Source organism: Apteryx mantelli, chromosome 1, assembly GCF_036417845.1.
Source record: "Apteryx mantelli isolate bAptMan1 chromosome 1, bAptMan1.hap1, whole genome shotgun sequence".
Classification (NCBI taxonomy): domain Eukaryota; kingdom Metazoa; phylum Chordata; class Aves; order Apterygiformes; family Apterygidae; genus Apteryx; species Apteryx mantelli.
The window spans coordinates 160,360,468-160,372,878 of record NC_089978.1 but is presented as its reverse complement, the minus strand read 5'-3'; the positions used below and the strand labels follow the sequence as shown (position 1 = coordinate 160,372,878).

At 40.5% G+C, this 12,411-nt stretch overlaps 1 protein-coding gene across 2 annotated transcripts in view; it reads right to left on the bottom strand.

The window, feature by feature from the left end:
- The window catches only part of STAB2 (stabilin 2), a 98,685-nt gene that overhangs the window by 45,858 nt on the left and 40,416 nt on the right, over positions 1-12,411 (bottom strand). For both annotated transcript variants that reach the window (XM_013947480.2, XM_067308395.1), the window contains exons 21-33: positions 12,174-12,260; positions 11,522-11,633; positions 10,057-10,237; positions 8,945-9,038; positions 8,248-8,406; positions 7,759-7,854; positions 6,484-6,579; positions 5,457-5,504; positions 2,698-2,834; positions 2,205-2,319; positions 1,145-1,222; positions 878-970; positions 660-764 (exon numbers count right to left, since the gene is read on the bottom strand). In XM_013947480.2, coding sequence (XP_013802934.1) covers positions 660-764; positions 878-970; positions 1,145-1,222; positions 2,205-2,319; positions 2,698-2,834; positions 5,457-5,504; positions 6,484-6,579; positions 7,759-7,854; positions 8,248-8,406; positions 8,945-9,038; positions 10,057-10,237; positions 11,522-11,633; positions 12,174-12,260 — 1,401 coding nt within the window. The remainder of the gene's footprint in view (positions 1-659; positions 765-877; positions 971-1,144; positions 1,223-2,204; positions 2,320-2,697; positions 2,835-5,456; positions 5,505-6,483; positions 6,580-7,758; positions 7,855-8,247; positions 8,407-8,944; positions 9,039-10,056; positions 10,238-11,521; positions 11,634-12,173; positions 12,261-12,411) is intronic.

Below are 12,411 nucleotides of genomic sequence, written 5' to 3'. Positions count from 1 at the left end.
GCCACAGGGGCAAGAGGAGATGGCAGCTAGGCTGGGCACTAGCCCTGCCTGTGGCTCCTGGGAGAGGGACAGCAGCAACGAGGTTTGCTTGAGGAAGCTTTTCTACCAAGCCAGACTGAGCTGTCTTCAGCACAATCCTAGAACTGGCCAGTAGTACTTTTAAGCTGGGATTAGAAACCATTGGTGCAAAGTGGCTCAGGGACAGCACCCGGGATTGATGAGGGCAAACATCTGGATAGTCTTAAGAAAGAGTTTGAGTATTCTGTGAGATTATTAACAATGTGGTTACCAGTGATGACAGTGGACTGGACTTGTTCACCCAGGAAATCGTTTAAGTGTTATTTCTGTACTGATCTCCTTCTTAAAAAAGAAAAAAAAGAAAAAAAAAAAAGGTCTACTGGTGAAATGTCTTGGATATTATTAGCATTGTTTTAATCAAGAGAAGGACAAAACCCAGAACAAATAGCTAGCCAGGAAAATATAGGTGGATCCACCCCTCCTCACCTCTTGATATTAAAAACAAAACCAAACTTACTGGATTTCTGGAGAACTAACCCCTCTTCCTATTTCTGTCACCTTTCACTCAATTCACTTGAAACTGAAATGAAATATTAATTTGTTAAGACTTGCTATGTGAATAATATGTGAATAATACATACCAGAGTAGACTTTTTGTCCTTTAAGTAATTTTCTATGGCATCATTATTTGGGGCAAACACTGTGTATGTGTTTGCAGCTTCTATTTCATCTGCTAGGCTGTATTGCTGTTGTGAAAAACACAAAAACAAGCCAGAATGATCACTGATATTCTGATAGTGGTCCTAATGCAAGTAAATTGGAGAACCACTTCTATTCATAAAAGAATGTGAAAGCTTACAATAATGTAGCCCCTGAAAATGGAGTAATCAGGCATTTGTTCTAAGCGGGCCAGCAGCCTTGGCATTATGGTGCTTCGGGGTGGGGTCAGAACCTGAAAATGGAGCAGATATCCCATGTTAGTGTATGTGCACATGCTGTGTTTGCCACTACAAGGATCAGACATAGGAGAAAATGCTGTTCCCCAGAAATCATTTTTTCAGGAGCTGTTGGGATTTTCCATTGCTTGTGGTGCAGAGGAATAAATCCTCTCTATGTGATCACATACCTTATCAATAACATGTATGATCCCATTTGTGGATGTAACATCGCCAACTACAATGTGAGCTCCTTCAACCGTGATGTTCTAAAAGGAGGAAAGGAGAAGGGATTTACTTCTACATTGCAATGGTAGTGTTTTCCCAGCCATTTGTGCTATGAATTTCCACACCTTTCCAAAAGCTTGCTTAGGACTCCGCCGCGAGTCTGCTAGTGCCAGGCCGTGTTGAAGGCTGGGGATGCCCTCAGGAGACCGCAGGCAGAAGAGGCGGCTTTGGGGCTCTGCTCTTTGCGTGCAAGCTGGCAAAGCTGTCTGATCATGCTGGGAGGGGCAGTTATTTGGGGTAGGGGTGCTAACCCCGTGCCCCTCTCAGGTTGGCTGAGCTCTGATCTTCACATGCCCTGATTCATGCATTCCTGTGCTGCTTCTGTTTTGAAGGAGCCCCTTCATCATTTTTCCCTGGGGGGAGAGAGGAGGGATTTTTCCCTCCCTTTATAGGGGCTGATGTGCTTAAATATGCCATATGTATTTCCAGAAAATCCTCCTCAGAAGGTGGAGTACTAACTAAAAGGACTGAGAGGAGGGGGCTGTCAGTTGGCATTAGTTATTTACATTTGTAAATACGTTTGTGTGGCTTGGGACTATCAAGTTGCACATGTAGACATGTGCACAGTATCACTACTTCCTCCAACCTTCCCAGCTCCCTAAAATAAGTTAGTGGATTTCCTTGACATGCTTTGCCTTAAATTAGTTCATAGGCTGTTCCAGGCAGGGACTATACTTCCGCTTTGCTACAAGACTGTTCAGAGTTTGCAGCCAGTACTATGAAATTAACAATAAATAATGCTGTTAACAAACCTCAGCTAGGTAAAGTGGTGGAGAAGATACAAGTTAATGTTTCTCTCAGAGGGCCCAATATAGTTATCAATACTTTTAATTTTTATGATATAGTTTTTTGTTTTAAACATAGGTATGTAATATCTGTATGGTTTTGTAATATGAGAACACTGGTGGCAGTGACGATCAGAATTTGGTGTATGATACTACAGTGGTTTGCAAGTCATCTCACCCCATTTTCTTCAGACAAATGTAGGAAGTTGCTCTGTAGAGATGTTGGCAGCATATCAGAGGACGATAAATTCTGGAAATCAGCAAAGCTGTAAGCCCCTGTCAATATGTGATACCTAAAGGAAATTAACTGGATTTGAAGGTTTTGTGTTTTCTCAGTTTTTCATATAAATATGCTTGGTGCACAATTCTAAAATTGGGGTTTAAAGCAGGAATTGTTTGTACAGTGCCTTTTTCAGCTGTGCTCTCATCTCAGCTTGATCTTTAAACATTACTGGCATAATACAAATAAACAAATAAGGTCTTTGTTTTCAGAGGAGTTGCTACAGAGATTTATATCACTGTAACTAAAAGGAGAATCCTATGTCCCTCCCTTAAAAATGTAAGAGCTGTTTTGCTCTAGTGACTTCAAAACAAAGTTTTGTTTGTAATGCAAATCAATTCATTAAAAAAAAAAAAAGGGGGAGAAAAGAAAACACAAACCATCAACGTACTTCAGTAGGGTTGGGATGTTACTCTTTGACATCCAAAAGACTTTCTCATCTTCATCCATGTTTTCAATTGCTTGAAGAGAAGGCACGAGGATAGTTAGATTTGAAGTGGTGGACAACATTGAGTTTATCTCAGCCTCCTGCATGAAAGGAAAAAGGGTAAAATGGTTGAACTAAGGACTATCTAAATAGCAGCCAATGACTTTTTAGCAAGATGTAGAATGTGATGTGCTTTGTGACTGGCCTGGAGAGGAAGAAACATACAGAGCAATGACTTGAACAAAAGGACTTAGAACTGTACAAAACCGGTAAATGAGTGTCTGTATTTTATAGAATAGATTGTCAGCATTTAATGGGCATAAGGAAAAACTTCTCTACTGTGAGGGTGACTGAGCACTGGAAAAAATTGCCCAGAGAGGTTATGGAGTCTCCATCTTTGGAGATATTTAAAAGACGGCTGGACAGAATCCTGGGCAACGTGCTCTAGGTGACTCTGCTTGAGCAGGGAGGTTGGACTAGATATCTCCAGAGGTCTCTTCCAACCTCAACCATTCTGTGATTCTGTAAGCAACATTTAGCTCAAAATTGTTTTTTGTCACGCAACATACAAGAGATGTTGCCTCCCATGAGTGTTAGTCTGTCTATTGGGGTCCATTTTATATATTTAAATATTAAATAAAAAAAGTATGACAATCACTACTCCTTACTGATATTTTCAAGTAAACTGCTTATACAGAGCACTCCAAAGTATTTAACAGATAGAAAATTATGATCCATGAAATAAGAAACCCACAGAACACAAGAGTCTCATGTGGAATAAGACTACATGACATGGCTGTGATTTTTTTCAAGAAGTCGAAGGGACATCTGTGCCCATTAGCAAGGGACACAACTGCAGTGAGGTTTGGGAAGTCCCATTTCCTAGCTGCCGACAGCTCTAATTTTAGTGTGGGGATGTGGGCTCTGCAGTATGTGTGGACTGATTCATGCTCCACGTGTCTGCCTTAAGGATGTGGAGGTTCTTCATTTGAGAGGATTTCTCCAGTTGAGTGGATTTTTGTGTGTGGGGAAAGGAATGCTAAAGATTTGAACACACATTTCTCCAAACCTTTCACAGGCTCCACAACTTGCCATTTTTGATACTGCAAAACTTCAGGGAGTAATATGAGCTTGGGTTCTATCTTACTGCAGCTGGTATGCTGCCTGGAAGCTGACTTATTTTGGATAGTCTTTCAGTACCCATACTGCTTTTTAAGTCAAGAAAGGAATCAACTCCCTTAAATAGCTGGGAATTTTGTCTCTGCTAATATCATCTTTCTTTCTAGCCATCATCACTATCACCTTCCAAATATTTAAAAATAAAAATAGCAACAGACATCCCTTTCTCACCCTTTCCAAATGACAAGAAAAATACTTGGTTATGAAAAGTGGTAAACATCGCATTCCTGCTCAAGTAGGAAGTTAAATACCACACAGATGCATATACCTCCCTATTTTGCTTGTGTTTGTAACTGCCATTATTTAATTTAAGGGATACCATTTCTTTGAAGTGCAGCAGAAATTTCCACATCCCTGTTTCAATAGATCCTGTATAATCTGCTTCCTGATTTTTTTTTTTTTTTTAAACTGCTTCATTTTCTAATGAGTACGGTACTAGGTGAGCAGCCTTTCCTATAGTGCTTATTTATTTAACTTCATTAGTTTTTCTCTCTTCAGAATTGCTGGTGCTGCAGTCTGAGCACAGGGACAGGTAGATAACTGGTTTAAGTTAGCCACAGTAGCCTAGTTATCAGGTAGCTCTCTGAAGCCCCTGTTGCAATTCTGTGCTTTAATGACCTCTGTGCTGACTAACTTTGAAAAGCACAAAAACAAGTAAAATGCTGTGACTCCTGCTGCTTATCCTGTTTATTAACACCTCACCATTTCTTTCTGTTTGCCCTATATTTGCTATATCCTTTTTATATTTAGGTTTTAAACTTTTTGGGGAAGAAACTGTTTCTAGTCTTTATTCATACAGTGCCAAGCACAATGGAATAGGACCTCTGTTATCGCTGCCCTCGTAATAGATAATAGCACATGAAAAAGCAGTTGGTGTGAATCAATCTACCTAGAGTTCTTTTTTTTTTTTTTAATCTAAGCTATTGTTTCTTCCCTAGTTTAAAGCCAAACAAGTTAATCTACTTCATTTCCTGCACCTCAGTCAAGCCAGTACTGACTTTGAATTTTTTCCTTCTTGCTTGTTGCAGCAGACAGCTCAATGACCAGCCATACTGTAGCATTTCCCTGGCACAGGGCTCTGAAAATGTGGAGGGAAAGGCACTGCCTTCCCTCTCCACTTGCCTGTGTATTTATTGCATGAGGAAAGATGGAGGGACCTGCTCATGGCCATATTCAGACTCTGCTTGTACCCTGCTGCTTCTATGCTGTTATATGGACTAAAGCGTATTTATAAACACAGCAAGTTATGGCTTATGCAGTTGCCTGCCTCACAGAGTGGACTTGTAACTAGCTCTGCTGCTTGTGTTGCTTCCTTACCTGTTTGAATTTGGGATCAGAAATTGGTTTTCAGACAGAAATTAAGAATCAGATGATCAGCCCCTCCTGTGACTGGTGGGAGAGGCACTTGGATGCCTGTACAGAAATTGGGCCTCTGCTCTGTGGTGGGAATATTGCTTTGAGATTCCCATTTCTAAAGGCTAAAAGGCTCAGTTTTTTTCTGCAGGCTTGAACATACTTAAAAATCAAGCATGAAGTGTACTTACATTAACCCACTGGTTAAATGCAGCTGCTTCTGACAGAGTAGATATCTCCTGATTAGAGACAGAAAGAGAGAGCAATGAATACATAAGCTATAGATATCTGCACTGAATTGCTTTTGCTGTAGCCTGTGGTAACCCACTGCATCTGGCCTGGCTGATGCGACATGGAGGAGCAGGTTTTCAGTATGCATGAAAAGGGAAGATAGTAGTTTTTTTCTAGTAGTCCGATACTCTCTGGTAAAGGGAATGGGCAGTGATCAGGTGTTTTGAAAATCAGGCTACCTATTGTCTAGGCATATTATGTACCTGACCTTAGGCTAAGCAGTTATTTTCTGGTAATCTGAATCTAAATCTTTTCTTACCTGAATGCAAAATTAATTGAAAGAGTATATGTTGTTTTGATTGATATTTGTACAGCATCTTATATAGCATCCTGCAACTGAAGAACCTTGATTCTGTCACTCTACTTAGAATAGAGATAGATGATGGTATGAGAGGAGATGGGAGATTGTGCTAAGAGCCTTGTATAATTACTGCCAGTGACTGGGGCAGTTGACATTTTCATTTTTCCTACCCTATAAAATATGTATTTATTTCACTAAATTACTTGTTTTGGTTTTGTCTGTGTACCAGTTTGCATGGTTTATTTTAATGTGATAAATTGCCTGTTTCAATAGAGATGTAGCTCGAGGCAGATTTTCAAAAGAGCTAGGTGTTTGTAGCTCCCAGCTGGGAGGTGCATGCTTCATACTCATGCAGACTAGGCCTCTGGGGCTGGCATTTTTCAAGCTGTCTTAAAGTTAGATGCTCAGATCCCTTAGGCCCCTTTGGAAGCTATGTTTTTAAACACAACAGATCATTTCTGGAGAGGCTGAGAGTCTCCAGCAGGAACACTGTCTGTAGACAGTGCTGTTGGGCATCATATTTTTCTAATTGTTTATAATGGCTTTGGTATCACTCTGGTTAAGATCTAGTGTAAGAACTGTGCAATAGGCCCCTATACGCAGAAAAGATGACCATCTTTACTTACATCTGCTGTGCTTCCATAGCATATTTCACCATCTCCTTCGTAGCCCTTGGGACACACACATTCCCAGCCATGAGAAGATTCAAACTGACAAGTTGCCTTTGAGCCAGAGAGAAGGAGAGAAAATTTGTCAAATACTCAGGAGACTACTCAAGAGATGTTATCAATGAAATACATTGTGTTGGTTAAATTTAGCAAGATTAAATTAAATAACTGAAAACTCCTTAACTCAGAAAAGTAGACAGCTTTGGAGTGCATTTAAGCATGTTCTTTAGTTGTACTGAAATCAATGGGATCAATAAGTGCATAGTTATATATATATATATATAAACTGCTGTTTTGAAACAAGGGAGGAATGTTCTTATTCAGAAATTTCCAAACTGAATTTGCTTGGGTATGACGATCAGAGGAGTCAGGTTCTACCAGTGGTGAGAGCAGCAGATTCAATGATGCTGCTCTGCAAGATATCATAGTAGGTATAATGTGTATTGGGCCAGAATGGATGCAAGGGTCATTTGAATGCTTTGCTTCATAAATAATTAGTTATTCGTAGTGGTGATGTGTATATTTTAGAACTATGTGTATGTTCTAGAAGCAGATGGCTTGTAAACCCTCTTAACAAAGGGTATCCATACCTTCTTCCATGGACCTCCCCACCCTCCTACAGTACATTCCAGCTCCACAAATTACAGGTACTAACTCCATCACCTGCCCTCCACGCACTAACTTTAGGAGTTTAACCCTTGCTTCACCCTTTCTTACCTCCTCCCTACATGAATTGGGACCTGGGCCCTGTCCCTTCACCCACCTAAGGCAGATCCGTCTTGCTAATCCTCTGCTCCCCTGCATTCTCTGCCTTAGCATCCCGACTGAGGCAAGGAGGTCTGAGCGCTCTTGCAGGCACTACTGAGCACAACAGAGCGACTACTGATAAATCTGATGGATGTCTGCATAGAGATGTACGGCTTAGGAAAACATCTCAACACAGACTATTCTATCCAAATGGTAACTGCTAATAGGGAAGCATCACTTAATCCAGGCTCAAGATAGCCCTTCCATAGAGGCGGAACTGGGAGCTGCCTTTGCAGTCTATGCTCAGTGCATGCACCATCCTGACGTGGTTCACACAGCATTTCTGGTACTTGTATCACTGCTTGGAAAACATTGTTCCATCTCAAACAGAAACTGCAGGCTTGAAATGGCAAGGAAATTCTATGGTGTGTGCAGGAGGCCAGATGAGGTCTGAACACTTTGTTCAGGCAATGATTAATTGCTCACCAGATGATGGCATTTTCCGCTTTGTTCCAAGCATGAGTTTATCTGTGTGCATTCAATTCCATTCCCCCGAAATCCGTCCTTACATTTGCAGTCATTCTGTTGTTCCAACAAAACACAGCAATGCATTAAAATGATTAAAATAGTGTACGTATTCTAGACATGGTGGATTAGAGTCTGTCAGTGTTTATCCATGTAGCTCCATTGACTTCAGTGGAATGACACTGATTTATATCTCCAGAAGACCTTCATACTTTAAAACTACTAATGTACTTACTAAGAAGTATTTGCTGCTGAAAAAACATTTATATGGAAGCGAACACTGGAAAACGAACTGAGGGAGGCTGTTTTGGGTGGAGAGAGCTGTGTAGAAATAAGCTTGTGGCTGCAAGTGAAAGGAGAATTCGTGGAAGAAACAGGATAGGAAGCATTGGTAGAACAGACTGAGTGAAGACTAATGTAGAAGGTGATAACGAATGTGAGAGGACTTACCTGACCAGGCCCTACGTATATGCAAGTTGCATTTTCGTGACACCCTCCCAAGGTAGGCAGCAGGCAGTTGTTGATGGCTGAGCAGTCTCTTCCATCACCAGTCCATCCTGCCTGGCAAGCACATGTGTGCACTCCAAGGCCTGTCTGAATACAGTCAGCCTGGGGGCAGACAATGAAGAGGTCACACAAAATCATCTCATTTGAGACATGTGTTAGCATATGAGTCTGGAAGTGTACACATTCACATAGGCTTCTGAACAGTTCCTGTGGGAAATAAGTAACTTCAGGTATCCAAAGCCTTGACTTGAAATTGAGCTAACAACTAAAGATTTTGTATTTCCTAACTTGGATATGTGGTACCTAGTCTTTCTTATAGCCACCTCTGAACAGAAGCAAAATTCGTCTTGTCATAGCTTTATCTTCACTGTGGGATGAAGCAGAACAGTGTTGCTGCTTTTTGGCAGGAAAGTTATCACAGCTTGCCTTGGGAATGCCCTAGCATTGTTCAAGACAGCTAGGTGGCATCCACCTTTAGGTGTAAGGATTATCTAAGTAATAGCAATGAGACTACTAGAAAAAGAACTTCAACCACAGCTGGAAATTCTGAATCTTCCTTCTGTAAAAGTTTCTTGACAAGCTGTCCTTACTTCCTTACTTTTTTATGGTGTCAGGCTCTGTGAGAAAAGGACTTACGTACATTGATACTGCAGCCACCTGGATTTAAGCTAGCACAGGGATCAACTTTGCTGCAGGTCATTCCATCTCCCTCATAGCCAGGTTTGCAAACACAGCTGTAGGAATGAAAGGAGGTCGAATCACTGTGTGTAACAGGACAGCTGTAAAATTAAGCTATTGTCTTCCCCCGTAACATGCTATATATAGGCAGCTTAAAATTGGTAACCTTGGATTCACGATCTAAATAGCTTAAGTGTGCTCCCCCCCCCCCAAAAAAAAAAAAAAAAAAAAAGAGATTAGGTTATTTCTTTCAAATATGGGATTCATCCTCTGTTTATGAGATGGGGAGTGAAATTAATTCTGCACTGGTCTCATTTTTGCAAAAGTAAGTTGACAGCACTGAGTTAATTATGAACTGAGGTGGTTCTTTTTCTGTGACACAGAGGTACCGCTCTCCCTCAAATGAATGCAGACTAAGAGCTCCCTTCTTCCCCTGCCCCCAGAATAACCCATGCTGGAGAGAATTTTCTTAAGCACTCATGTTATGCAGCATCCCACATTTTCTATGATGACTCACTATGAACATACTGCAGTGAGAGGCAAGTTTGCTGCATGGGGAGATGAAGGTGAGCAAGAGGCAAGGGCAAGACAGGTGTAGAAATGTGGAGTTTTATGACAGGTCACGTCAAGATTGAATAGCTTGTGCAGAAGCCCATAGGGCTGTAACATGCAAATCTTATGTGAGATGGCCAGATTAAGCTTTCTACCCATGACTGCATGGGAGTTTCATTGCCTTTCAGTAATATTTAAATTCTTAATTCACTTAGGGAAGGTTAGAAATAAGAGTTAAGTTCCTAAGAGACTTTATCGTTGTCAGTAACAAGTCAGCCTTCTGACAAGGCTGAAATTCATATGTATTAATCTTATTAGTGTTAAATAAAATGCTGAGGATAGGGCATTGAGAACTCTAGTTTCCATTTTGCAACTGAAGGTGCATGTAGTGTATGTTTATGCTTATTTGCTGCATAGCAGTGGTTTATGTTTGTGTAGTGCTTCAAGGTGCTGTTTTAATCAAGAAAGTGGCGAAATGCTGTATCACAGCTGTTATTAATTAGGTACAAGTTACTGACTTACCTCACTGCACCATTGCTAAGCTGGCAGTCTGCATGTGCATGACAGAATTGTAAGGAGGGCTCACATGGAACAATTTGCTTATCACAGAATTTCCCTGTATATCCACTTCTACATGAGCCAGGAAGACAGATCCCATCACTGTCTATTCGGTTATCACATTTTCCGTAAATGCAGAGGCATTCTACCAGAGATAAAATACTATGTGATGTTCCATTGTGGTAAAAGGCGTAAGTTATTATATAGCATTTATGAAGTGGTTCATTTTTTATTCCAGAATCTAACCTTATGTATTTTTAAATTCTCACTTAATTGGGAGACCTGTTTATTTAACATAGCTGTATCTTTTCAGCTGCCTTTTATGGATAACTAAGATCTATTGTGTCCTTATAGTGTACCTGTCTGTCAATGAAAGTTAAAGAACTTCAGCAAAGTAGGAGCAAAATACTATATCTCAGACCATAAGGGCTAAAGTTATTACACTGAAAATACATCAAACAAATTGTGCAGTGATATGGGAAGCCCTTTAATATTGAGACCCCAGTTCTACAAATTGTACAGTGCAGAAGTTCCTGGGCCAGTACACAAAGCAGCACAGACCTACCAGCATTTTGTTGTGCTTGGGCTCATCAGTGCTGCTGGAAAGGACAGCAGTATGCCCAACAGACATAATAAGTAAGCCTTCTGCAGTCCCAAGAAGCACCAACATGTTAAGTTGTCTGCAGTCCCAAGAAGTGCCAATAAGTTAAGTCAACGCATATTGTATTGACAGGACTGAAGCTTAGACAATGCTATCTTTTCTTATAGAATCTGTCTTTCAGCTTTTGTCCATGTATCTCTGAATCTTAGAGTGAGCTGTGCTTCATGAGTGACGGGCTGTTTCATAGCAAAAAGACTAAAAATACTTATGTAGATGGAGAATATGTTTACATTTTTTGCCTATTCTGTAGTTTCTCAAATGCAGTTTGACATAGCAAGATTAAATCTTTCAATATATAGACGATGGCTGTTATGGCCATAAGCTATTCAATAGATAAGAAACTACTCTGTAAGGATGGCTATTAAGTAGTCCTAAATGCAGTCAGTTTATAATCTTTGTTGTTCTTAAATTGCATATGCTTGATTGTAGGCAGAATCTCTTCTATTTGTGAGCAATACCAGAACAGAAATGAACAGTAACCATTTCCTTTTCAGTTACTCATGTGGGGGAGATAGAAGTGAAATGAACAATACATTAATATAAGGCAAGCTATGAACCTGTTAGAAAGCCCAATTAAGTCCGAGTGAATATTTTCACTGACTCTGGGCTTATGATCTAACCCTATGAAATAAGAAAACCTGTCCCAGAGACATGTTATTCATCCTTCATAGAGAGTGTATAGCTAGCGGTTAGCTCCTACTTTAATTTTACTAGGTTCTAAAAGAAAAATCACATACTCTTGAGTTGAGGAAGTGCTTCTGTACTTACTTTTGTCACATTGAGTTCCATATCTGCCAGGGTCTGAGCAGAACTGACAGTGTGAGCCTTGAAATGTGTCAGCACAAATACAGGTTCCGTTTCCATTCATGCCATCCACACACTGCAATACAGAAGACAGATGGCTTTTATGTGTAAGATGAAATAAAATCTTTGTCTTTCCCCTCAGAGAAGAGACTGTAGGACTGTCTGTATTATGACTGTGACATAGACTATAGGGAATAATCTCAGCTTTAATGAAAACAGTTTTTCATAGCAAAAGCTTTCCTTGTGCTTGTAGTTATACTCTATTGCTGTGTATTCTAGCTTTGTTTGCTATTTTAAAATGAGAATAGTGAACTGGGTCATTATTTTTACTTTGCATGTTATAGGGTATCAGAATGAATCGCTTAATCCCAGCCTTGCCTGTGTGCTGTGTTTTGGAATCTACAGTTTAGAGGTCTGAGAGGAGACCGATTCATTTTCCCTCTTCTGTATAACTGAATCTGATTTTTCACGGTCATCCCTGGACATATAAATGGAGTGTGTAGCTCCTGTAGAACTTAAGCACTTCTGCATTACAGGAATTTTAAGGGACTTTTGGGGACACAGTCAGTTTTTCCCCCACATGAGAGTGCAGGATACTGCTGGATGCTTCACTTACCTGTCCATTTCCTGAGCAGGGTTTGGAGAAACCTCCTGGACACGGACTGCAGTCAGGGCCAAAGAAGCCTTTGCAACATTTTGGTTCCTGTGAATAAAGCAAATATTACTGCCTGTCATCTGAAATAACCCTTAATCCTTATGGAGGCAGACTGAGCCAGAGTTATTCAATATTTGCAGAGGCCTGATGGTTCACTTAGGAAGAAACAGTGCTCTGCTTTCTGCTCTGCACCAACCCC